This window comes from Mauremys mutica, chromosome 25 (assembly GCF_020497125.1).
Source record: "Mauremys mutica isolate MM-2020 ecotype Southern chromosome 25, ASM2049712v1, whole genome shotgun sequence".
Classification (NCBI taxonomy): Eukaryota; Metazoa; Chordata; order Testudines; family Geoemydidae; genus Mauremys; species Mauremys mutica.
Window position 1 is genome coordinate 15,169,644 of NC_059096.1, and position 26,109 is coordinate 15,195,752.

Here is a 26,109-nt window from a genome sequence, read left to right on the forward strand (position 1 = left end):
AGCCTGACCTGGGGAAGGGGGGTGAGAGGAGAGCTGGGGGAGGCCGGGGTCCGTCTGGGCAAGGGGAGGGCCGGCCTGGGAGTCAGGAGGTGCTGGGGGCCGCTGCCCTGGGAAGAGACCCACCTGTGTCCTGGCCAGGGCCGGCTCCAGGCCCCAGCATCCAAGCAGCTGCTCGGGGCGCCGATCTGCAAGGGGCGGCAGGCCGGGTGTGTTTGCCCCCAAGCAGCGGCCGAATTGCCACCGCGGACGGACGGCGGGGACAGTCCGTGGGCCGTTAGGGCAGCACGTGCGTTTCCGCCGCCGCCGCGGCAATTGGGTGCGCTGCTTGGGGCGGCAAACCCAGCAGAGCTGGCCCTGGTCCTGGCTGCTGAGCCTGGGAGCTCTGGTGTCTGTGCAGCGCCTGGCACCACGGGCAGAGCCAGCACCTGGGACACAAGCAGGGCCAGATCGGGAGCCGAGCCCAGCTGGGGAGAAGAGGGAGGAGGTGTGGAGGGGGAGCTGGAGGGAGCCAGGTGATGGGCGGAGCTGGGGAGGGGGCTGGGACTGAATGGGAGAAGTGACTGGGTGGGGAGGGGGGAGCCGGGGGGAAGCCGGGGTGCCGGAGCCGGGGAAGGGCCGCCGGAGGGGGCTGGCGGAACCGGGGGGGGGATCTGGGGGGGAGCCAGGGAGGGGGCAGAGCTGGGAGGGGGCTGACGGAGCCAGGGAGGGGGGTCTGGGGGGGAGCCGGGGCGGGGGGCGGAGCCGGGGATCGGGGGGGGGAGTCTGGGTGGGGGGGCGGAGCGGGGAGGGGGGTCTGGGGGGGAGCCGGGGAGGGGGGCGGAGCGGGGAGGGGGATCTGGGGGGGGAGCCGGGGAGGGGGCGGGGGGCGGAGAGGGGAGGGGGCTGGCGGAGCCGGGGAGGGGGATCTGAGGGGGAGCGGGGTGGGGGGCGGAGAGGGGAGGGGGCTGGCGGAGCTGGGGAGGGGGGATCTGGGGGGGAGCCGGGGAGGGGGCGGGGGCTGGCGGAGCCGGGGCGGGGGGCGGAGCGGGGGAGGGGGCGGGGGCTGGCGGAGCGGGGGAGGGGGGGGCAGAGCGGCCGTGCCGCGGAGCCCCGGCAGAGGGAGCCCGGCCGCTCGGGCAGGCCCCGCCGGGCAGGGGAGGGGGCGGCGCGGTGCTGGAACAATCGCGCCGGAGCGGATCCGGAGCCGGGTCCCACCCACCAGGAGCCGGGCGGCGGCGGCGGCGGCGGCCGGGGCCGTGTCTCTGCGCGGGGCCGGGCCGGGCCCATGGGCGGGTAGCGCCCGCCGGGCGGATGCTGCGGGCTCCGGCTCCCACGATGCCGCCCCGGCGCCGCGACCGCTGCCTCCCGCTGCTGCTGCTGCTCGCGGGGAACATCTGGCCCGCGCCGGGCAAGTCTCCGGGGGAGCCGCCCAGCCCGCAGGGTGAGCGGCCGGGGCTGGGGGGCCCTGCAGCGCGGGGGGCTGGACCCGGAGGCTTGAGCAGGTTCCAGCCCATGCAGGGTTTGCAGTTTGGGTCAGTGGCTGTCAGCACCCCACGGTGCACATTGCCCCAGCGCCCCGGGCTGCGGGAACTGGGGGGGCTCTGGGGGTCCCTGCAGGGAGCTGCGGGAACTGGGGGGGCTCTGGGGTCCCTGCAGGGGGGCCGCGGGAACTGGGGGGGCTCTGGGGTCCCTGCAGGGGGCTGCGGGAACTGGGGGCGCTCTGGGGGACCCTGCAGGGGGCTGCGGGAACTGGGGGGGCTCTGGGGGTCCCTGCAGGGGGGCCGCGGGACCTGGGGGGGCTCTGGGGTCCCTGCAGGGGGGCCGCGGGAACTGGGGGGGCTCTGGGGTCCCTGCAGGGGGGCCGCGGGAACTGGGGGGGCTCTGGGGTCCCTGCAGGGGGGCCGCGGGAACTGGGGGGGCTCTGGGGTCCCTGCAGGGGGGCCGCGGGAACTGGGGGGGCTCTGGGGGTCCCTGCAGGGGGGCTGCGGGAACTGGGGGGTGTCTCAGGCTGGAATCAGGTCAGGATTGACACGTCTGGCCGATTTGGAAGCATCCCCCCATCCCGGGCCTCCCCGTCACCCCGCAGCCCCTCCCCCCGCCGCTCCAGCCCCCCACTGGCGGGTTAACCCCTTATCCCTCGCGGGGCGGGGTTTGCAGATTTGCTGCCCGGATTCCGGACCCGGGGTGCCCGCATCTCTTTCTGCTTTGGGGCAGGGGCCGTTCATGGGGGGCTGGGGCTCGGGGAGCCAGTGGACCCGGTACGCACGGGCGGGGGGGAGTCGGGGCGGACCCCTCCCCCCCTTGTTTTTCTCTCCCTTTGCGGCGCTATTTTTATGGCACCATTGTCTGCCGGAGACAGCGCCTCGGTGCCAGATGGGGTCCCCGGCTCCGCCCCCCGGCTGCTGGGCCCTGACACCCCGTGTACCCGGGGGGGGGGGGGAATTATCCCAATTGTCCTGATTGATCCGATCTTTATCAAATATCTGCCTGTCCGTCTGTCCCCCTCGTGCCCCCTGCACGCCCCTCTGTCCGCCTGTCTGTCCCTGTTCACGTGCCGCAGTCTTTCCCCCTATGCACCCTTCTGTCCGTCCATCCCCGTTCGCCCCTTCTGTCCATCCAGCTGTCCCCTGCACACCCCTGTGTCCGCCTGTCCGCCCCCCTGCACACACCCCTGTCTGCCCCCCTGCACACACCCCTGTCCGCCTGTCTGTCCCCCTGCACACACCCCTGTCTGTCCCCCTGCACACACCCCTGTCCGTCCCCCTGCACACACCCCTGTCCGCCTGTCTGTCCCCCTGCACACACCCCTGTCTGTCCCCCTGCACACACCCCCGTCCGCCTGTCTGTCCCCCTGCACACACCCCTGTCCGCCTGTCTGTCCCCCTGCACACACCCCTGTCCGCCTGTCTGTCCCCTGCACACACCCCTGTCCGCCTGTCTGTCCCCCTGCACACACCCCTGTCTATCCGTCAGCCGCTACACATCTGTCCCTGTCCATCCCCAGGCGACCCTACATGGTAAAGCCCTGGGAGGTTGGAGCTGGCTTTTGAGGGGCCATGTGCAGACAGGCCCAAGAGCCAGGTGCTGCCAAGTCCTGCGAGCTTAGAGCCGGTTTCCTAGCAGCAGCTCCATTAAAGCCCCAGGATCCTTCTCCAGGAGGACACAAGTGGCTGTGGCTGGAACAAAGATGGTGGTGGGCCGGGAAAGAGGCTGGGGCTGGGGGGCCCAAGCTGGGGAATTGGCTCCTTCGCCACTTGCAGCCGGGGGGCAGGATCATCCCCCGCCATCTGTCCTGTGCTGCAGAGGTTTGGGCTCCTTCCGCTCGGCGCGGGTCCCGGCTGGTGGAGCTGCGCCAGCGAGGTGGGGCTGCTGGCGCTGGCAGGTGCCCAGCGTCCCTCTTCCTGGCAGCGTTAGCCTGGAGGCCTTGGTGATGGGGCAGCAAAGGCAGGGTCAGGCCTGGCAGAGCTGAGCAGGGCCGGGGTCCAGAGCCCCGCAGGGGCCGCGACCCCCTGCCCCTGAAGTGGGGTTGGGCTTTAGGGAGTCTGTCCCAATGCTGGGGGGAGCGGAGGGGCCCCATGTGATTGGCAGAGGGGTCACCATCCCAGATCATGGCACATGCTGACCCTGCAGGGCTGGTGCCCGGTGCTGGAGGATGGAGGCCCCCAGCCAACTTGGAAATGCCCCTGCTGAGCCAGGCAGAGCCTCTGTAGGGCGAGGTGCCTGCACTTCGGTCCTGCACCCCCACTTCCATGCTCCTGCTAGCCAGCAGGCTCCCCTGTACCCCCCATGGCCAGCACCATCCCTGCCTGCTTCCCCTCCTGCTGGGGCTCAAAGGGGGTGGAGCCGAGGTTGGGGTTCTCCTGCAGAGCTGGCCCAGGGCCTGGTTACCCTCCTCCCCCTTCTCTGCCCCCTCCCCCCGGGTACCCACCTCCCCCTTCTCTGCCCCTTTCCCCCCCTGGGAACCCACCTCCCCCTTCTCTGCCCACCCCCCCATACCCACCTCCCCCTTCTCTGCCCCCTCCCCCCCATACCCACCTCCCCCTTCTCTCCCCCCTCCCCCCCTGGGAACCCACCGCCCCCTTCTCTGCCCCTCTCCCCCCCTGGGAACCCTCCTCCCCCTTCTCTGCCCCATCCCCCCCGGGTACCCACCTCCCCCTTCTCTGCCCCTTTCCCCCCCTGGGAACCCACCTCCCCCTTCTCTGCCCACCCCCCCATACCCACCTCCCCCTTCTCTGCCCCCTCCTGCCCGGGTACCCACCTCCCCCTTCTCTGCCCGCCCCCCGGGTACCCACCTCCCCCTTCTCTCCCCCCTCCCCCCCTGGGAACCCACCGCCCCCTTCTCTCCCCCCTCCCCCCCGGGTACCCTCCTCCCCCTTCTCTGCCCCCGCCCCCTGGGTACCCACCTCCCCCTTCTCTGCCCCTTTCCCCCCCTGGGAACCCACCTCCCCCTTCTCTGCCCGCCCCCCCATACCCACCTCCCCCTTCTCTGCCCCCTCCCGCCCGGGTACCCACCTCCCCCTTCTCTGCCCGCCCCCCGGGTACCCACCACCCCCCTCTCTCCCCCCCCCCCCCCGGGGAACCCACCTCCCCCTTCTCTGCCCCCTCCCCCCGGGTACCCACCTCCCCCTTCTCTCCCCCCTCCCCCCCCGGGTACCCACCTCCCCCTTCTCTGCCTGCCCCCCCATACCCACCGCCCCCTTCTCTGCCCGCCCCTCCCCCAGGCCCAGCCTGTTTGCAGAGGGTGGGGGCAGGGTTCTTTGAATCCAGACCCTGCTGGTCCCCGGGATCTGGGGGGGTCATGCAGTGTGGGGGGGGGCTCTGCACTCGGAGCGGACGGGGGAGGGGCTCTGCCTCCTGCTCCGTTAGGAGGCTCCAAACGGGGCTTGCCTGGAAATCTCCCTCGGTTGCCATGGCGCCGGCTCCTCTGCCCACCCCCCTCCTGCAGAGGCTGCAGCAGTTGCTGTGAAAGGGGGCAGAGGAGCTGGGGCCCCCCAGCCCCATGGAGGGTGGCAGGGGCTGTGGCCATTGTGCGGGGGCCACATCTGGTGTCTCAATAGAGCCCCCCCCGGTGGGGCCCCCCGGTTCTGCCCTGGGCCAGCTCATCCCACTGGGGGGGCCAGCGCAGCGGGAAATGCCCCTAAGGCTGCGTGCCAGGCAGGGTTACATTCCCTGGGGGGAGGGGCCCGGAGCCCCCCAGCCCTGACTGTAAGCAGTCCCGGCGGGAGGGGGAAGGCTGCTTGGACTCCCCATGCCAAGGGAGTGGGTCCCTTTGGCCCTAGTGAGAGGAGGTTGGGGGGTGACTTTGGGGTGGGGGGGGACTGTGGGGTGACTGTACTGCCTGTGTTGCGGGGGGTCTGCCCTCCGCTCAGCAGCTCACGTTCCAACCTGAATTTCAAAACCACGTTGTTCTGCTGGGTCCAAATGTATTTGCCCAGCCCTTGGCAGCATGTGGGTTGCATGCGCTGGGCTGCATGTCTGTCAGCAGCTGCGCTCTGCACCAGAGGTGGCTGCATTTCAGTGATGCTCTGTGTATCCGGCCAATCGTGACCAGGTAGATTGAACATGGGGCTGGTCATCAGTGCTCCTGGGGCCCGTTCCTGACCCTTCAACCAGCACACTGGGTGACCTCGGATGGGTCCCCACGCTCTGTGCCTCGGTTTCCCACCCTGTGAAATGATTCTTCTCCACTGAGGTGCCATGTTCCAAGATCTGGGGGTGGAGATGCTGCATGGGGCAGGGCTGGCAGTTCCTGGGCTGTGAGGGGCTGTCGCCCGGCTGGCTGTGGGTGCTGAAAGCTGGGATCCAGGGCCAGTCTCCCCACACGGGTGCAGTTTCTGCCTGGATGCTCCCCTGAGGATGGCTTCCTTCTGGGGAGATGCTCTGCGTGCTCTCATAGACTCTAAGGTCAGAAGGGACCATTATGATCATCTAGTCTGACCTCCTGCACAACGCAGGCCACAGAATCTCACCCACTCCCATAACAAACCCCTAGCCTATGTCTGAGTTATTGAAGTCCTCAAATCATGGTTTGAAGACTTCAAGCTGCAGAGAATCCTCCAGCAAGTGACCTGTGCCCCATGCTGCAGAGGAAGGTGAAAAACCTCCAGGGCCTCTGCCAATCTGCCCTGGAGGAAAATTCCTTCCCGACCCCAAATATGGCGATCAGTTAAACCCCGAGCATGAGGGCAAGACTCACCAGCCAGCACCCAGGAAAGAATTCTCTGTAGTAACTCAGATCCCAACGCATCTAACATCCCATCCCAGACCACTGGGCATACTCACCTGCTGATAATCAAAGATCAACTGCCAAATTAATTGCCAAAATTAGGCTACCCCATCATACCATCCCCTCCATAAACTTATCAGGTTTAGTCTTGAAGCCAGATATGTCTTTTGCCCCCACTGCTCCCCTTGGAAGGCTGTTCCAGAACTTTACTCCTCTAATGGTTAGAAACCTTCGTCTAATTTCAAGTCTAAACTTCCTAGTGTCCAGTTTATATCCATTGGTTCTTGTGTTCACATTGTTACTAAGCTTAAATAATTCCTCTCCCTCCCTAATATTATTCCCTCTGATATATTTATAAAGAGCAATCATATCCCCCCTCAACCTTCTTTTGGTTAAGCTAAACAAGCCAAGCTCTTTGAGTCTCCTTTCATAAGGCAGGTTTTCCATTCCTCGGATCATCCTAGTAGCCCGTCTCTGTACCTGTTCCAGTTTGAATTCATCCTTCTTAAACATGGGAGACCAGAACTGCACACAGTATTCTGTCTGCCCTGGTCCTCATGCATGTGCTGAAATGCAGCATCTCTGGGGTGGAGCCCAGCCACTGCCTGTTGCACAGCAGTTCATCCAGCTGCAGTCTCCTCCTTCGGTCTCAGCTTGTTGGTTCTGCCTTTGGGGTGGCGTAACTGGAACTGGGGGACCCTGTGAACGCCCAGGTCACCTTCCAAATGGGCCTTTGGCCTCTCCTTTGCTGTAGGGCTTCTTCTCAGTCAGCAAAGCACACGGGGGATCCCAGGGGGTGGGTCCCTCTCTGCCAGGGCTCAGTCGATAGATGTGCAGCTTGTGACTCGGCTGTGTTACTGTTAGGGGCCGACAGCGGATCTGTGGGGACCTGCTGGGGGGGGGAGGATAAGAAAGGGTGTGGGAAGGCACTGGGCTGGACTCAGGAGGTCAGGGATCTATGTCCTGCTTGCTGGCACCATGTCCCATAGGGCTGGATTTTTAAAGGCTCAGCGCCTGGGGTGCATTTTGGGTCGTGAAAATTCTGGCCTTAATCTTCCCGTGCCTCAGTTTTCCTACTACAGATGCTCCCCGACTTTCGCAAGCATTCCGTTTCAGAACGCCTTGCGTAAGTTGAATTTTGCGTGAGTTGGGAACGTATACCCGACAATTACCCCCCCGCCCCCCCAAAAAAGAAAAAAAAGCTTACAGACCTTTTTCCATAAGTGCGGATTTGTGTAAGTCGGGTTTGTGTAACCCGGGCAGCGTCTGTACAGCTGACGCTTCCGTCTCTCACCTTGGTTCTGCCTTGTCTGTTTGCTGGGGCTCTTCTGCGCTCTCCCGCGGTGTCTGTGCAGTGCCTGGGCCCCAGTCTGGCCGCAGCATAAAGCCGTTGTTCGACGCTGTGGGGTTTTTGCCCAGCCTGTTCCTCGGGGCAGCCCCGTGTTGGGCTGTCGCGGGGGGATGGTGAGAGGCTGGGGATCAGTCTCGTGCTCCGGCGGCTCTGGGGGAGCCGAGGGGGGTGGGGGAGATTTGGCTTGGGGAGAGGGGCTGCAGTGGTGCTCTGGGGACGCAGCACTGAGTTCGGGGGTAGGACCCCCAGGGACTGGCACTGCCTCGCTCTGCAAAGCAGGCCTGAGCCCGGGCTCCAGGCAGGCTGGTGGGTGGCGCAGTCTGGGGCTGCAGTGTTGGGGTACAGGCCACCCCCAAGGGTGGATTTCCCAGACCCTAGTCTGGCAGGAGGGCAGTGGGGGGCATGGGGAGCTGGGGCGGTGGGGTGGGGTGCAGGAGAAGGAGGCACAATTCCTGGGTTCTCCCTGCCTTTGCCACGCCCCCTCCCTGAACCTCAGTTTCCCCATTGTGCGGTGGGGCTAGTGAGAGCTGGAGCAGGGCTCGGAGCGGGGGGGGGCACCCGCAAAGGGCCATTTTGGGAGGAGGTCCCTGGGCTTTGCCCGTTTCACCCTTCAGGAGGGGCCAGACGGCGCAGGGGAGGAAGCGCCAAGCAAGTGATGAAGTGTGTGTGTGGGGGGGGGACAATTGCCAACCCCTGCCCCCCCCAGGGTGCAGGCTCATCCCAGCAGGAGTGGGGCTGGGGCCGCTGGCAATGGGGGATGGGCTTGGTCCTTCGGGAACCCAGCAGCGCAATGAGCCTGTGCTGAGGGGGGCGGTTCGGGGGGGGGCCTGCGGAGCGTTCACAGGCTGTGGCTGTAACTGACGAGTGGGTTTGATGGGAGCCCTGCCTGGTGGGTTATGCCGGGCACAGCCCTGGGGCTGCTTTCCCCATGCTCAGGAGAGACCCCCCTCCCCTCGGGACCTGCTCACTCAGTGAGTGACCCGCTCCTCACACCACTGGCTGAGCTGGTGCCTGGGCAATTGACAGCTGCCGTGGGGCCTGGGTGTGATACGCGACTGCAGGACGTTCCAGCCACCGGCCCCCAGCCCACCCCGCCTTTGCAATGTGTCCGGCTGTTCCTGGTATGCAGAGGGGTGAGGGAGCCCCGGCGCCCCCTCGGGCGCGGCTGCCCCAGGCCCCGGCTGACGGGATGTGTCACTAGCACCAGCTGCTTAGAATTCCTGGTGTTGAACGGCCCAGCCATCTGGGGAACATCTGGGCCCAGACACCACAGGCTGGCTGGCGTGGGGGGCTGGGTTCTAGGTGCGCTGTCTGCTGCCCCTCAAGGGACTGTTCCCCTGCCCCGGGTCTAGGTTCCTGCTGTTCCCTGCGCCCAGCGTGGGCTCTGGCCTTTGGAGCTCGAGGTCCCCGGGCGGCTGTGAGAGGCGCCTGGAGCCCAGGATGCTGGGCTGCCGAGAGAATCTGGCTTTGCAGCAAGTTCGGCTGGAGGCCAGGGGCTTTCCCGGGCAAGCAGGGCTCACAGCTGGTCCACAGACTGGCCTGGGGTTGGTTACAGACGCCTCCGCAGTGTTGAGCATCGTGGTGCTGTCAGCCCCTAGCTCTGACTGCTAGACACCACCCTTCCCTAGAGCCAGGAATACAACTCGGGGTCCCCACTCCCAGCCTCCCAGAGCTGGGGAGAGAACCCAGGAGTCCTGACTCGCAGCCGCCCTCTGCCTCCCTGGCTCTAACCCACTAGACCCTGCCCCCTCCCAGAGCTGGGGAGAGAACCCAGGAGTCCTGACTCGCAGCCGCCCCCTGCCTCCCTGGCTCTAACCCACTAGACCCTGCCCCCTCCCAGAGCTGGGGAGAGAACCCAGGGGTCCTGGCTCCCAGCCCCCCCTTGGTGCGTTGGGGTGAAAGGGCTTTTCCCAGGCCTCAAACCTCCCCAGGTGCAACATGTGGGGGCCACAGGGTTACCCAATTAAAATGGGCGGATCCCAGAAATGCTGGGGCTGGCTGACCCTATGCCACAGTGTCGCAGCAGCATGGTTCGGAGATTGCCCAATGTGAGCTCCTGGCTAGTGCAGGCTGGAGACCTGCCCCGAAAGAGCCCCCGGAGCACATTGCGCAGAAGAACATCTTGGCCTGGTTTAACAATGGCCCGAGGGCGAGAATCCCCACCCTCAGTGTGTGGGGCCTGGCTGGGGACAGGCACTGCTGAAATTAGGGGCACGTTTTGCTGTCTGAATGTGCCAGTGCCGGCATCCAGCCATGGGGTGGGCTGATTCCTCCCACTCTGAGTCCGAGGGGCTGTGGGGCTCTGCAAGCTGGGCCGGGGGCTTTGTGGAGGTCCCTGCAGCACGAGCCAGCACTGGTTGTGTTAAGGGGGGCCTGGGGGTCCTGTGTGTTCCTGGCATGTGTATTAATCGATTGGCATTTGGCCCCCTTAAGCCAGAGGGCTGTGAGCCCAGGCGAGGGGGGCGTGAATGCCCTCACGTCCAGGCCCCGTGGCTGGGAGAGGCGGGCGTCGATCGATGCCGTGCTCGGGGCATGAGGGGAGGCTGGGGCTTGTCGATCGCAGGCTGGGATGGGTGCCAAGGCGCCAGGCTCTGATCCAGAGATGGGGGCTCAGCCTCCCAGGTGCTGGTTAGTGTGAGCAGGTGGAGAGCCCCCCTGTGTGTTCTGGTAATTTCCTGGGGGGGGGGGGAAGACCAAGGGACCCTGGGTCCTGACTCTAGCCACTTCCCTTAGAGGAATGCAGAGCACTTTGCAAAGTAGCTATTTCAGCCTAAGCCCCTCCCAGGGTGGGCCAGTGTTATTCTGCTTTGACAGATGGGGAAACGGAGGCGCAGAGCTGGGCCGTGACTGCCCAAGGTCACCCAGTACGGAGCTGGGTAGAGCCCAGGAATCCTGCTTCCTGGTCTGCTGCTCTAACCCCCAGAGCACACTCCTGTCCCTGAATGCGGCACTTAGAAGCCAGCAAGCCTGGCTCCCAGCTCCCTGCACTAACCACTAGGCCACTCCTGGCCCTGGGATGCCAACGGGACGTCTGAAACGGGGCACTGCTGAGTGGCCAGTCTTGCATCTCTCAATAACACAGCCGCTGTCGGGTTTACTGGCGGGGGGGTGGGTGCCACACTCCAGGTCACACCCGGGCCTCACTGTGCTGTGGATTTGGTTTGGTTTTGGGATGGATTGAAATGTTCCAGAAATGGTCCTGCCAGGAGCTAGGGCTGGGACAGTGCTGCAGGCGGGGGCAGCTCCTGGACGGGTCACTGCTTCGTCCCTGGGGCCGTACGGGCACCCACCCAGTGCCAGCGATTGGCTCCCTCCCACCCTGGCAGGGCAGCTTGCGGGGAGTGTGGTGGGTCTGGGCAGAACAGGCCCCTTATTGACACCGAGCCCTGGGGGTGCGAGCTCCTGGGGTGTGGGGCTGGGCCGAGACTGGGGGTTTGCAGTCCAGGACCCCATGTTGCGGGCATCTGCCCCTCGCTGGAGACTGGGGCTGGCTGATCCCCCCCGCTCGGCGGGCGCGTTGCTGCAGGGCGCTGGCACAGGGGCTCGGGTGAGGGGAGCCAGGGCCCCCCAGACAGGAGCCTGACGCTACCCTGTGGCTGCCATGGCAACCCCTGGCAGCAGTGCCGGCCTGCTTAATGGGGGAGAGGCCGTGCTGAGCGCCGTGCCATCAGTCCAGTGCCCGACTCGCAGAACCTAGCCAGGGGGTGAATGGTGTTGCCAGGGTGATGGGAACTGGCTCTCGGAAACCTGGGCCGGCTGCCTGAGGCTGAGGGCTGCAGCCGGAAAATCACTGGGGGCGGAGGGGGCTGTGCTGGGAAGCCGGCTCTAGAGATGCGACTGTGCATGCAGAGGGTGGCAGCCCCCGAAAGCCACCTTGCAGGCTGCTTGGGAGCGGGGCCAGAGAGCAGCACCCGTGGTGTTAGCGAAGGGGCCGGAGTGGGCTCTGGTCTGTGTGCCCAGCTCTGCCAAGGCCCTGACGTAGCTCCGCAGCGGGTACGGTAGAGCTTCGGCTTGGCTGGTTCACTGAGCATTTCCAGGGCCCTTCAAATGGCCCCAGCTGGCCACGGGAGCTGGGAAGGGGGCAGCCGTGCTCAAACCCGGAGCCCGTCTGGAGAGGGAATCTGCCCCCGCTCTGTCCTGGTGGCTTGGGTCCTGCATCGGCAGAACCAGAAGTCCCAGGGCCAGAGTCCCCACAGAGCCCCCCCTTCCCCCGCACGCTGGGGTGGACGGCACAGCATGGGAGGAAGGGGTGCGAATCCTGCACTTGGCACAGTGCCCTGGGAGTCACAGAGCGCGGGTGGGACCTCAATTTAAAGCCAGCCCCCAGTGCATGGGGCGTATGGAGCGCAGAGCGAGCCCAGCGGGCACGGGGGTGGTCCCGGGACGTGAGGCAGGTTATGTATCCAGTCGCTGCAGGCACTGCTCATAGCAAAGCATCATGGCACTAATAAAACAGCCAGTGGGGGATGGGCACGGACCTCTCCTGTTCTCCCCAGCGGGACAGCTGCCGGCCTGGCACCTCTCGCTTGCACAGATTCGTGTGTCTTCGAAACCCAGCCCCTCCCCAAACGATCTGTGCTCAGAGCCTGACTCTGCACGGGAACCACGGGGACCCCCAGCAGCCGGGGCCATTTGAAATGCAGACCCACATGTGTACTATGGGCTGAGCCAAACCCGAGGGGGCACCTTGTGTCCAGCTCCTAGCAGCCCAGCCTGGCGAGCCGTCCGGGCCCTGGTGGGACCCCCCTGGGCACCCCGGCTCTATCCCAGCCACTCTGTGCCATCCCGCTCAGAGGCACCCTGCAGCAGAGGGGATTCCAGCCATGGAGCCCGCGAGGCTGAGGGTGGCAGCCCTGGTTCAGGCAGCTCATGGGGCCCCCTGCCCACCGTGAGGGCTGGGGTCCAGAGCCAGGCGGGCAGGGCTGGAGGCACCAGCCTCCCTGTGGCTCCAAGGCTGCTCCTGCTGCTGGGGGGCCCTGAAAGTGCTGAGTTTCCATGGGGCGTCTGCTGCTGCATGGGCACCCTGGGAGCTCGTGCTGCCCTGGGCCCAGGTCCTTCTGATCCATCCAGGGTCCGGTCTGTAGAGAGTATTGGGGATCCGCCGGGCCATGCTGCCTTGCCAGGGCCTGCTGCTGCTTTCCCCTCTTGGCTGACGCTGGCCGGGGCTGAGTGCTGCTGCACCCCCCTGGCCTGGGGAGGGCTGGCAGGGACGTAGCGTCCACACCCGGGGCAGCCCCAGCGGAGGTGCTGCTGGTGGGGCTGGCACAGTGGGGTTCCCTGGCCTGGCCACCCTTTGGCTTCTCTCTAGCGGGGGTTCTGGCCTGTGCTTGGAGCTGGGTGGGGTGGGGGCTGGGTATGACTTGGGGGGTGGGGGCCCAGATATTGTGACAGAGGCCTGGCCCCCCTAACCCCTCTCCCCCTCCCCAGAGGTGCTGATCAAAGTCCAGGTGTATGAGAACAGCGACCTCTCCCCGCTGGCCCAGGCTGCTGTGGAAGTGTATGGGAACCAGACGTCACTGGCCTCAGGCTCCACGGACCATGAGGGCGTCGGGATGCTGCCCGTCAGCTATCGCCTGGGCACCTGGATCCTGGTCACCGCCGCCAAGCGCGGCTTCGTCACCAACTCTGTGCCCTGGCGGGTTGACAAGCTGCCACGTGAGTGCTGCCCCGTGCTGGGCACCAGGCATTGGGGTGAGGGATTGAGGAGCTTGGGGACACTCCCTCAGTGGGCTGGTCGTTTGCAGATAGCCTGGGATTTGGGGACAGTCCCTTAGCTGGCTCTCCCCACCCCCAGCCAACAGAGGGAGGAGGGGGGCAGTGGGCACATCCAGCCCCTGGGCTGTATGGGGTGTATTGGACTAGGGGGGGGTCAGGGCTGGCACCAGGTTAATAATACGGCAGCTGGGAGGGGCTGATGGGGGTAGGAGGGGCAGACACACCCGCTGGGGAGGGCACGGGGCTGGGGGGCAGAGACCTGCTCCCAGTGTGGGGCTCTGGAGGAGGGGAAGAGCTGCAGGGGCGGGGGAGTAGTTTCCAGTTCCTGACACCTGCAGGTGCTGTGGGTGGGTGCCCCCCCCCCATCCCTGTGGTGGTGTCTGGGACCCCGTCCTGTCTCCAGTGGAGACCCCTTCCCGATCAGGGCTGGGGGGGTCAGCATTAGCCTGGGCTCTGTGCCAAGCAGCGGCTGCCCGCAGGCGCAGACAGGCTGGCGTTGTGGGGCCGCTCGCTGCGGAGGCGCAGATGGGGTCGATAGGGTGACTTTACTGCAGGCAGTGGGCTGACCTCACACGGGCATCAGTGCCCTCAGCTGCAGCTCTGCGTGTGCGCGTGGGAGGGACCGTGGGGGGAGCAGTGTGTGCAGGGGGGGGAGGTGCATGGCCAGGTGCTGGAGTGCATGTGGGGGGCAGTGGGGGTGGGGACGTGTGCGCAGCTGGGCAGAGGCATGGGGAGGTGTTTGTGGGGCAGGGGGAGGAGTGTGAGGGGTATCTGGGGCAGCGTAATTCCTGGGCACAGCTCCCCTCCCATCTGTCTGACGCCCTCCCTGCTCCACCCCCAGCCTCCCAGCACAGCTGGGCTATTTATACAGATCTCCCCCCCCCCCCCCAGCTGCTGTGTCCTGGGTTATTTTAGGAAGAGCTGGAGGAGAGTGACAGGGGGGTCACCCCAGGAGAGGCCCCTGTCCCCCAGGTCCCTCTGCCCTGCACTGTGAGGGGTTGGCTGTGGCACCCCTGTTTTGCGGGGAGGCTGCTTTTACTTGGGCTGTGCCTGTCCCGTGATGTGACTGACGGGCTTCCCTCTCTCCAGCCCATGTCCCACCCCAGCCCCTCAGACTGCAGCCATGTGGGCTGGGCTGCGACCTGAGACCCAACCTCAGTTCCCAGCCTGGCCGCACGGTTGCTTGGGGCTGGGGTACCTGGGAGCTCCCCCTGCGGCCAGCACCCTGCCCCGCTGCCCACAGCGCCCCCTGCTGGGAGGGGCTGGAGTATTGCTCCTGGCTCCCCTGCTTGTCCCCCCAGCTGCCCATCCAGCTCTGTGCCAGGGTCATTAGCGATGTCCTGCCAGGTGTCTGCTCTGAGCCAACTTCCCTGCTCCATGGGTGGGTGCCAGGCTCCCCTCCCCGCCGCAGCACATGCCCCATTCCCAGTGCATTCCCCCGCTGCCCTGCCCCACTGCCTTGCAGCTGCTGTGCCCCGTGCCTCTTGCCTGCTGCTCATGTACCCTGTGTCTGTCCGGTCCCTCTGCAGTGTATGCCTCTGTCAGCCTGTATCTGCTCCCGGAGCGGCCCGCCACCCTCATCCTCTATGAGGACTTGGTGCAGATCTTGCTGGGATCACCAGGTGAGGCCCGTGACCCCCCAGCCCCTCCCCTGTGCATGGGAGGCTGTGGTTAGAGCAGGTGTGGGGAGCCAGGACACCTGGGTTCTATTCCTTGCTGTACCACTGCCCCTCTGCCTGGCCAATGGGAGAGACCCCGCCTGCCTCCAGGATTCACCAGGGAGAGGTGCTGCAGCACCAAATGTTACCTGCTCCCCCTGGCCTTGTGCTGGGGAGCTGGGGCCCCTGGGGAGAGCAGGAGGGGCCTGTGGGGGTCTGAACCTGCCCATCTGGGCTTTACCCTCGGGGGCAGCAGGTGGGGCATATGGGCCCGGTAGCTTGGGACGCTGTGGCCCTCAGCCAGTGCCTGGCCTGCCCATGTCCCCCCCCACGCAGCCCAGAGGCGGCAGGGAGGGCTCTGGGGAAGGGACATGATTGATTTTAAGCCCCCAGTGACATTGGTGTCGGAGCTGTGGCGGGCGATAGCCTGTGTGCCCCTGCTACCCTCTCGCTGGAGGGCGGACGTGCCCTCCAGGGGTGCGTGGCCAGGAGCTCTGGGGCCGGGAGGTGCCTTTGTAGTCTCACCTGCGTGCTGGGACGAGTGCCACCATGGCTCAGGCTGTGTCATTGCAACAGGCCGGGCGAGAGGTGACTGTCACGGCCTGTCTGTCTGGCGGGGACCTGGATTCCCTTGCCTGGCTGGCTGGGGCTCAGGGAGCTGCCACTGCAGCCGGTGAGATGCCCGAAGCATGTCAGCGGCCTGTCTGCCGCCCCTTGGAGGGCAAGCTGCCACCCACCCGCCCGCCCGCCATCGTCACCGTCCGGGCAGAGGCTGGAGGCTGGCCCCCGTCCTGGAGGGCCCCTTGTGCTTTGGCAGATCTCCGTGTAGACCCCACTGGGGACTTGGGGGAGAAGCCCTGGACAGGTCGCTGGGGCGAGAGGCTGGGTCCCTTCAGCGAGGCAGGGACAGTGAGGAATTCCCTGCCACGCGGCGAGGGGCACGCGCACAGGAGGGGCGGGAGAGGCTGCCATCTCGGCCCTGTGTGTGTGGGTTGCGATGGAGCCATGGGTGCTGCCGGAGCCCATGAGGCTAGCTCAGGCCCAGGGCACCCTGGGGTCCTGCCGAGGCTCTGGCCTCACGTCCGTTGTTGTTGCAGGGGCCAGGAGCCAGCCGTGGGTGCAGTTCCAGCGCAAGGCGGCCCGCCTGCCCCGCAGCTCCACCTACAGCCAGCTCTCCGCCTCCCTGACGGCCGCCAGCGGGGCCCACGACATGCGGGGCTTCCCCTCCTTCATCGGGGCTGAGAGCAACGGCAGCGGTATGGGGCGAGGGAGGGGCTGGGGGGAGCAGGGGTCGGGGTGGGGAGCAGTGAGCCCCTCTGACGGCCCCCTCCCCTTCCAGCCAACAGCACCTGGCTGGAGCTGGTTCCCATCGCTGCCGTCAGCGTCCACCTCTTCACGGGCAATGGCACCGAGGTGCAGCTGTCGGGCCCCGTGCACCTGTCCATCCCGCTGCCTCCCGACACCAGCGCCACCGCGGCCACCAGCGTGCCAGCCTGGAGGTTCGACAGCAAGAGCGGTAAGGGCCAGTGGGCTGGGGGCAGGGCCAGGCTGGGGGCAAGGCCAGGCTGGGCGCCCCGTTGATCTGGGGGTTGGGGGGCCAGGGCCAGGCTGGGCGCCCCGTTGATCTGGGGGTTGGGGGGCCAGGGCCAGGCTGGGCGCCCCGTTGATCTGGGGGTTGGGGGGGCAGGGCCAGGCTGGGCGCCCCGTTGATCTGGGGGTTGGGGGGCCAGGGCCAGGCTGGGCGCCCCGTTGATCTGGGGGTTGGGGGGCCAGGGCCAGGCTGGGCGCCCTGGAGGTTTGGGGGACCCATGTACGTGGTGAATTTGCGGAGTCTCTGCGTGGCTCCCAGTCATTGGCTGGAGGAGGTACTGGGGATCCCCTCTGGCTCTGTGCCAGCGTTTCAGCATGGAGTGGTCCAGCCAGTGGGCGGTGCCACATGTCTGCATGTGACGGGGGCTTGGGGATGGCAGGTGTCAGACTGACGCTGCCTTTCCCGCCCCAGGAGACACTGCTGGCTTGGGGGTGAGGGCCCAGTGTTGGGATCCCATTGAATTAAGATAGGGGCACAGAGAGTGTCTCGCCCATGGGCCGGCTGCTCTCAGCCCTGCTCCGCACACCAGCCCCCTCCCGCCATGTGGCCACAGGGCACCTCCACTGGCAGTGCCATGAAACTGCCTCAGTGGCCATAAAGCACCATTAGGCTCCAGGCTCGTGGGAGAATGGCAGCACTGGGAGTGGGTAGGGGGCTGCGGGATTGCTGGGGAGACTCTGGGTGGGACGCCGGGGCGTTAGCGGAGCAGGGGGTCGGCGGGGCGGGATGCCGGGGCGTTAGCGGAGCAGGGAGTCGGCGGGGCGGGACGCCGGGGCGTTAGCGGAGCAGGGGGACACCGGGGCATTAGCGGAGCTGGGGGTCGGCAGGGCGGGACGCCGGGGCGTTAGCGGAGCAGGGGGACACCGGGGCGGGACGCCGGGGGGTTAGCGGAGCTGGGGGTCGGCGGGGCGGGACGCCGGGGCGGTAGCGGAGCTGGGGGACACCGGGGCGTTAGCGGAGCTGGGGGAAGCCGGAGCGGGATGCCGGGGCGTTAGCGGAGCTGGGGGACGCCGGGGCGGGACGCCAGGGCATGACACCGGGGCGTTAGCAGAGCAGGGGGTCGGCGGGGCGGGACGCCGGGGCGTTAGCAGAGCAGGGAGTCGGCGGGGCGGGACGCCGGGGCGTTAGCAGAGCAGGGGGTCGGCGGGGCGGGATGCCGGGGCGTTAGCAGAGCAGGGGGTCGGTGGGTCGGGACGCCGGGGCGTTAGCGGAGCAGGGGGTCGGCGGGGCGGGACGCCGGGGCGTTAGCGGAGCAGGGGGACCCAGGGCGGGACGCCGGGGCGTTAGCGGAGCTGGGGGACCCCGGGGCGGGACGCCGGGGCGTTAGCGGAGCTGGGGGTCGGTGGGATGGGGCGCCGGGGCGTTAGCGGAGCTGGGGGACACCGGGGCGTTAGCGGAGCTGGGGGACGCCGGGGCGGGATGCCGGGGTGTTAGCGGAGCAGGGGGTTGGCGGGGCGGGACGCCGGGGCGTTAGCGGAGCTGGGGGACACCGGGGCGGGACGCCGGGGCGTTAGCGGAGCTGGGGGACACCGGGGCGTTAGCGGAGCTGGGGGACGCCGGGCCGGGATGCCGGGGCGTTAGCGGAGCTGGGGGACGCCGGGGCGGGATGCCGGGGCGTTAGCGGAGCTGGGGGTCGGCGGGGCGGGACGCTGGGGCATGACACCGGGGCGTTAGCGGAGCTGGGGGACGCCGGGGTGGGACGCCGGGGCGTTAGCGGAGCTGGGGGTCGGCGGGGCGGGACGCCGGGGCGTTAGCGGAGCTGGGGGTCGGTGGGATGGGGCGCCGGGGCGTTAGAGCTGGGGCAGAGCTGGGTGTTAGGGGAGGCTGTTAATGAACATGGATCCCGCATTGAGTGCCATGCTGGCTTTCGGGCCAGCTATCAGCTCCGCGACGGGCGTGGTGGCGTCGAGACAGCTGGTTCACAATTGATCTTTCTAAGTTCTCTAAAACCGACACAGTGGGATTGCTGGAAATCTGGTGCCTCCGGAGGGGCCATGGTGGGGCTGGTGACCCAGGTTTGGAGTCATCTGAGTTGGGGGACTGGAGATATTACTCCCCCCTACACCTCAGATAAACCAAACTGTTGCCGTGACTGTGGATTGGAGCAGTCTCTGTCCATCGAGGGTTACTGGGGGGGGGGGCATGGCCCCCTGAAATCTTTGGGGGCCCGAGCTGAGAAGAGGAGTTACACGGATGTACGTTTTTACACTACGTGGGTGCCCAGACAGAAAAGCAGCTAGAGATTCCCACTCCCGTCTTTTTACATGCTCTGTCCTGCTCTCAACCCGGATGCTTTGGAATTGAGGGGGCCGCCTGGGAGGGGGTAGCATGAGTGATCCAGATTGGCCGTCATTTGACCAAGGGGGTCCTGAGTTCCAAACCAGTTGCCTTCTGCAGCCTTGTGCTGTTACCGGAGCTGTGCCAGTGCAGAGCTGGCTGCGAGTGATGGCTGCGAACCCCCCTTCAATAAACACACCCCGGGAGGAGTGAATCCCAGCCCCTCGCCTCAGGCAAAAGGTGTTTGGGGCTGAGGGCAGCAGGTCGAAATGGTGTGTGAGTCCTGGGGGGCAGGTTTAGTTTGGGGGATGGAATCAGAGTCTTTGGGGGCAAAATGAGATGCGTGGCTGCTTCCTGGGAGGAGGGGGGATTGGGGGCATAGGTGTGGGGCGAGAGAGGTTTGAGGCTGCAGCGAGGAGAGGGGGCGGGGCGGGGGGGAGGGAAGCTAGGGGGCCTGGGGGGGTGGGAGAATGGGAAGGGGTGTGGGGTGAGTGGTAGGGAGCCTGCGGGAGAGTTGGGGTAGGGGCTTCTGTCAGCCCCACATTCTCCCCTCCCATGCGTGTGCCCAGATCTGGTGGGGGTCTGAGCCCCCTCCCTGTCCCGCAGGCCGTGCCCCGTTCCCTGTGTTCTCGGGGGGGACAGGAGCCAGCTGGCGGCAGTGGTGGGCTAGGTGCCCCTGCAGTGCCTGGCGCAGGCTGCAGCTGGCCTGTGTGTGAGGTGTGGGACAGAGCTGGGAGCACAGGGGAGTGGTGCCCGGGCATATCCAGGGCACAGGCTGCACTGCTCCTTTGGCGGCGGGTAGCAGGGCAGAGGCTCTTTGAATGGCTGCTGTCTGCAGCGAGGGGGCCGTGGCAGGTGCCTGTGGTCGGGAGGTGATGGCTCAGGGCACGCAGGGACTCATCTGAGGCTGCCAGGTGGCTCTGGGGTTGGGCCCATGGTGTGTCCTTTCCAGGGACTGGGCTCTGGGTGAGCCTTCGTGTCATGGCAGGGGGATGGTGTGGGGAAGGGGATGGGCTGCAGATGGAGATGAATGGGGAGCAAAGTGGAGGGGGGTGTTATGGGGCATTGCTGAACGAGGGCAGAGTTAAGGTTACATGGGGAGCCTTACTGCCGCATTTCCTGCTTTTCACATGTCTGAGTTTGGCTCAGCTCAGCATCCTGCCATCAGTGTGTTGCCACTGAATTTCTCTTCAGCTGTAGCCTGGGGCCCAGAGAGAAGCCTGCCACTCCCTAGTGAGCCAGCGCCATCCGGGGGGGGTAGCGTTGTGAAGGCTTGTTCCTTGGGGAGGAGAGGCCTGAGGAGCCCTTGAGTAGTTGAAGGAAAGAGGATGTAATCCTGGGGAACTCCCTGCTGCAGGATATTGTTGGCTCCAATAATGGGGCAAGGACTCCCCTTGGCAAGGCTCTTCACCCTCATGCTCCAGGGCACGGGCTGGGACAGAGGTGACTAGGGAACCGGACTCCTTCCTCTGGGGCATCCGCTGGGGGCCATTGGCAGAGGCGGGACACATTATGACAGAAAGGGGGATGTGGGGCGAGGTGGGCCGGGGCCTGATCCAGCAGGGAGGGTGCGCGACTAGCAGGGGAGATGGGCCAGTGGTCCCATCGTGTCTGGATGCTGGGCCAGAGAGGCCGGTTGCTCCCGGCTCGGTTGACTCTGCTTTGTCGCCCCCCAGGCCTGTGGCTCCGAAACGGGACAGGGCTGATCAGGAAGGAGGGGCGCCAGCTGTACTGGACGTTCGTCTCACCCCAGCTGGGGTACTGGGCTGCTGCTCTGCCCTCCCCCACCACAGGTGAAGTAGCCGCCCCAGCCTCGGGGGGAGGAGCCCAACGCCCTCCCCAGCCGCAGGGAGCCTCTGGCCAGCAGAGCAAGTCATGGGGAGGCAGAAAGCAGGGCCCCGTGGGCAGGCCAGGCCTGGACCCTCCTCCCAGCCCAGGCGTTGTTCCAGTGGCTCCCAGGCAGAGCAGCCCCCAGGCCACAAAATCCCGGGCTGGGTCAGTCACTGGAGCCAGCCGACACCCCAATGGCTCTAGGCCTGTGGGCTTCTCTAGGGTGCGGGGGGCCCGGTGCTGGGCCTCTCTCGGGCAGCCCCTGTGGACCTTGGGCCTGGCCGGGGACAGCTCAGCTGCCGTGGGGGGAGGGGCCGGAGCCCCGGAGGGAGTGCAGGGCGCCAGGAAGCAGCTGGGCTGAATCTTGGTGCTGCGGATGCTGCTCAGGCAGCAGCTGGGAATGCAGCTCCCTGCCCTGGGCATTGCTCGGTGCCTGGCTGGGGTGGGTCCGTTCCCAGGGTGCTGCCCCCGGGAAATGGGGAGCCTGTGCTCGGCCGGCTGCTCGCTGGGCCGGGGGTGGGTGCTGGCAAAGAACAGGGCGGGCAGGGCCAGGAGTGCCTCGAGGCTCTGGCCAAGAGCCGGGTCCTTCCAGACACAGGACAGGCCCCTCCCCAAAGAGGACGAGAGGGATTGGGAAATGGAGGAACAGGTTGGCGGGAGCTGGGGCTAGAACCCAGGTGTCCTGACGGCAGGTCCTGGCCAGGTTCCCATTACTGCCGCCTGCCCGGCTCGCCCCGCCTTGCCTTGGCCCCCCAGAAGCAGCTGATCGCTGGGAGCTGCCGGCCAGGCAGGCCGGTGGGGAGGGGCGGTGCTGTGCCCCGGGGGGAGTGCCTGTCTGACCCACTGCTGCCTGCCTTGCTAGGGCTGGTGGCGCTGGCGTCGGGGATGAAGGACATCACCACGTACCACACCATCTTCCTGCTCACCATCCTGGGGGCGCTGGCGCTGCTGGTGCTGAGTCTGCTCTGTCTGCTCATCTACTACTGCAGGTGAGGCTCCTCCTGCCCACTGGCTGGGCGAGGGGACGTGGCCTTTGCCGGGGGTCTGGGCTCTGGTGGAAGCAGGGGGTGGCGCGTGGCTGGAGGGGCCAGCTTGCCCTGCCGTGGCAGGTGGAGGGAGCGGCGGGTGGCAGCCGTGGGCATTGTGTGGCTGGCACCAGGGGAGTGGGGGAGGGGATAGGTGCAGGAGCCCAGCCCCCTAACCTGGCTTGCACCCCTTGCACCCTCCTGGCCCTTCCCACTTTTGATCTCTGTGCCCTACGTGGGGCCGGGGGCTAGCTCCAGGCCTGGCTCAGCCCCCTGCCCTGCCCTGCCTCCCTCCCTCGGGCCTTGAGTTCCCCTCGGGGCAGGCGGCTCTGCTGCACTAGCCCAGGGAGCCTGCGGCAGGCAGCTGGTAACCGAGTCCTGTCTCCCCAGGCGGAGGTGCCTGAAACCCCGACAGCAGCACAGGAAGCTGCAGCTGTCTGGGCCGCTGGATGCCTCGAAGCGAGACCAGGCCACCTCCATGTCCCAGCTCAACCTGATCTGCACCAGCCACCTGGAGACAGCCTCATCGGCTGGCGACACCGACGCGCACACGCCCATCCTCAAGTCAGCCTTCTCCAGCTCCCGCGAGCTGGGCAGCTCCCGCGAGGAGTTCTTCCGTCACAAGCTGCGGCACGTCAGCAAGGCCTCCACGGAGACGCTGAGCCAGCGGGGTGCCCCCAAGGAGGAGTACCCGCGCCCCGGGGAGAGCTTCTCGCTCAAGGCCGCGCGCTCCGTGGACGGCCCGGGCGCGCTGGAGCCCCCCCTGCTGGAGGAATACAAGCGCAGCTTCTCCCACCAGCGCGTGGAGGACAAGGGCGCCGAGCCGCCGCGGAAGCACTCCAGGAACGAGAGCAAGCCCTACCTCCAGGAGCCGCCCTCCCCGCCGCCCCTGCCACCCCCCTTTGACCACTACGTGGGCCACAAGGGGGAGCCCAAGCCCCCCGACTTCATGCTGTCGCAGTCCGTGGACCACCTGGCCAGGCCCACCTCGCTTACCCAGCCGGGGCAGCTCATCTTCTGCGGCTCCATCGACCACATGAAGGACAGCGTGTACCGCAACGTCATGCCCACCTTGGTCATCCCGGCCCACTACATGCGCCTGGCGTCGGAGTACCCCTCCGGGGAGCAGGCCCTGGCCGGCCCGGCGGAGAGCCAGCCCGAGATGGAGGGGCTGCCCGGCCAGGCCGGGATGACCATCCCGCACCAGTTCGGGCCCCAGGACCAGCAGCGGCAGCTCCTCCAGCAGCAGCTCCAGCTGCAGCACCAGCAGGGCGAGGACTCGGAGGGCAAGGGCTGGGGGGCGCACTCCTCCTCGGTCAGCGGCTCCGTCACCATCCCGGTGCTGTTCAACGAGTCCACCATGGCCCAGCTGAACGGGGAGCTGCAGGCGCTGACGGAGAAGAAGCTGCTGGAACTGGGGGTGAAGCCCCACCCGCGGGCCTGGTTCGTCTCGCTGGACGGGCGCTCCTCCCAGGTGCGCCACTCCTACATCGACCTGCAGGGCAGCGAGAAGAGCCGGAGCAATGACGCCAGCCTGGACTCGGGCGTGGACGTCCACGAGGCCAAGCCCCACAAGCGGGCCAAGGAGGAGCGGGAGCGGCCCCCCGCCCCCCCCACCTACTCCAAGCTGGCCTTCCCCGACGACCCCGAGCAGAGCAGCAGCGAGAGCCGCACGGCCATCTGCTCCCCCGAGGACAACTCCCTGACGCCGCTGCTGGACGAGACGGCCGAGGCCCGGGCCGCCACCATCCCCCGCCGGGGCCGCAGCCGGGGCACCAGCTCCCACAGCAGCGCCAGCGAGCTGCGCCGGGACTCCACCACCAGCCCTGAGGACGAGCTGACCGACCCGGCCGAGGGGGGCGACGAGCCGGGGGACAGGAAGAGCCCCTGGCAGAAGCGCGAGGAGCGCCCGCTCATGGTCTTCAACGTGAAGTAAGAAGGGGGGGCCTGCGCCCCCTCCTGGAGCCGGCGCCAGCCCCTGGGGGGCAGAGGAGGGGGCGGGGCTGGATGCCAGCGCCTGATGGGGAGGCCCCTGTGACCAGGGGGCAACGCCAGACCAGGACCCCAAAGACCCCCCCCTCCACCTGAGGGCTGAGCTCTGTGGGGGAGCAGGGGAAGGGGGGGACCCAGTGGGACTGACCCCCAGGGCAGTGCAGACGGAGAACCAGTGACCTGCTCCCCCCTGCAGCCGGGCATTGTCCGTCGCACCCCCCTGCCTTTCGAGGGACGGCCCAGAGCAGGGAGGAGACGCTGTGGCAGCAGGACAGGGCAGGGGGCTGATCTCCCCACCACCAGGACCATCTGTCGGGGCTGCTGCAGGCCGGGCCCCCCTGGTGGAGGGGTGACGAGGACTCAGCGGCCGCCCCCGCCAGCCCGAGCCCAGCGGGCAGAGTGAAGGGATTGAGTCGGGAGGGGGGCAGGGCCTGGGGCAGCCTGGCCCAGCCCGTTTCCAAGCACACTCCAGGGGGGCTGGGCAGACCATCCAGGGAAGCGATGCCCAAGCGGAGCCCCCCAACCCCGGGGAGAGCACGGAGCCAGAACAAACTGCGGCTGCTCCTCCCCCATGACACCAGGCTGGAAGGGGTTAAGAGCCCCCGGCCCCTGTACAGCTCCAGGGTGCGTGGAATGTCTGAGGATGGTGCCCACCGACTGGCACCTCGCTGTCCAGCTCCAGCTGCACCTGCCTGGCCAGGGGGGGCAGCCCCACACCTCGCCTGGGGCAGCCTGAGCCCAGCCCTGCCAGAGTGCGGTGGCTGCAGCAGGTGCTGGGGCAGCGGCTACATGGGGGCTGCCAGTGGAGCCTGACCTTCGTCTGCATCTCTGACACCCTGGGGCTGCGTGGAGCCTCCTCCGGCCCCGCCTGGAGCCCCGCGGTGCCAGCCGCACTCAGCTCCCCACCCTCTCCTCCAAGTGCCTTTGTGCCCTGCGCTGCAGGGCGAGTGGCACAGCTGGGCCGTGTGCGCAGACCCGGCTAAATCCTCCTCGGGCCTAATCTGCTTTCCCCAGGCTGGCTGCTGCCTCCAGCGAGGGCTGGGGGGTGGCAGCATCCCACCATGCAGCCTGGGAGCTGCCTGCGATCCCCGCCCCCCCCAAGGCCAGGGGCTCAGCCAGCCCTACCGTGTATAAGGGGGAGGGGATTCAGCAGGTGTAGGATCTCCCCATACCCTGGCCTGGGCTGTGGGGCAGGGCCCTGGGGGCTTCATTCTCAAGGCACTTCCTGCGGCACCTGCTAGTGCGGCCGTGGGGGGCAGCTGCACTTGGGCCGAGAAGCAGCTGCTGTTGGCCTCTGCACCCAGGCAGGCCGTAGCGGGGGCTCTGGGACACAGCGGGGGGATCCCTAGGGAATAAAACACCCACCTGTGGCTTTGACTTTCACCTCTTAGTGTCTTTTTGCCCTACGTGTGCTGCTGCCCCGTCACTCCTGCCTGCTCGGCCGGGGCCTGGAGCCTGTTTGTGTCCAATTTCCACTCGCCCCTGTGGGGGAACTGTGCTTTTGGGGCACCATTGGCCTGTGGAACTCCTGGCCACTAACGCCCTAGGCTTGACAAGGGGGAGATGGTTCTACAGCGGCCAGGCAGCTCCCCGAAAGCTCTCAGCATGGCGGGGTGGGGCACTGGCCGGGTTACACGGCGGGGGCAGCTGCTCCCAGCCAGTGCCCCAGAGCGCGAGGCAGGGGCCCTGCTCTCAACCATGAGGCTTGATTGGCAACTGCCTGCTGCAGGGATCTAGTTTGGGAACCTCCTCCCCCTTGGGGGGGGTGGGGACTTGGTCAGGCCTGCCAGGTGATTCTCCACAGCACGAGCACCCCCACCCCACCCCCCAAGAGCAGCTCGGGGTTGGCCACGCCCCTTGTTCCCAGAGCCACCCACGGAGCAGTGAAGGGCTTAGAGCCAGGGGTGGGCCCCCCTGCCCCTGGGCGGCTTGGATTTGCTGAAGTTCTCTTGGGGTGAGGAGAGCTGCAGCTGTGCCCGAACCTGGTCACCCTCCTGCAGGCAGAGGGCCAGGGGCAGCTTGGCCTGGATCTGTGCCCTGGCACCCCCTCCGGCCCATGGGCTGCACATGAACCCCCCACGTTTTATCCAAGGAGCGAGGCCGGGGCCAGCTTGGCCTGTGGCCCCCCATGTTCTCTAGAATGGCATTAATATATAAAACCCTTCGATCCCTGCCCGTGTCTGGCTGGTTCCTCCATGTGCGCGGTGCCGTGAGACTGGCGCCCGGCCGTGCCAGGCCTGGTTCCCCTCCGGGCCCAGCTCTTTAGCTAGCGCCAGGGCTGGGCCCACACTCTGAAGAGCAGCCGGGTTGAGGGACACTCGCTCAGTGCAGACAGCTCCGTCCCCTGCCTAGCAGCAACATGGCCCGGGCTGTAGGGGCTGCTGGAACACCAAAGCAGCCCCCCCCCCACACACACAGATGGGTGCAGCTGGGAGGGGAGGCAGGCACCCAGGTGGGGGCCGTGC

At 67.0% G+C, this 26,109-nt stretch overlaps 1 protein-coding gene across 1 annotated transcript; it reads left to right on the forward strand.

Moving 5' to 3' along the window:
• The first annotated feature begins 1,194 nt into the window (after window positions 1-1,194).
• On the forward strand, window positions 1,195-25,027 carry FAM171A2 (family with sequence similarity 171 member A2). The gene is given in 10 exon segments (XM_044999731.1): window positions 1,195-1,420; window positions 12,984-13,211; window positions 14,801-14,893; window positions 16,027-16,185; window positions 16,269-16,445; window positions 20,474-20,590; window positions 21,490-21,616; window positions 22,043-22,791; window positions 22,836-22,935; window positions 22,937-25,027. Coding segments are annotated over 10 exon segments (2,532 nt in total). The 5' UTR covers window positions 1,195-1,290; the 3' UTR covers window positions 23,589-25,027.
• The last annotated feature ends 1,082 nt before the right edge of the window (window positions 25,028-26,109 follow it).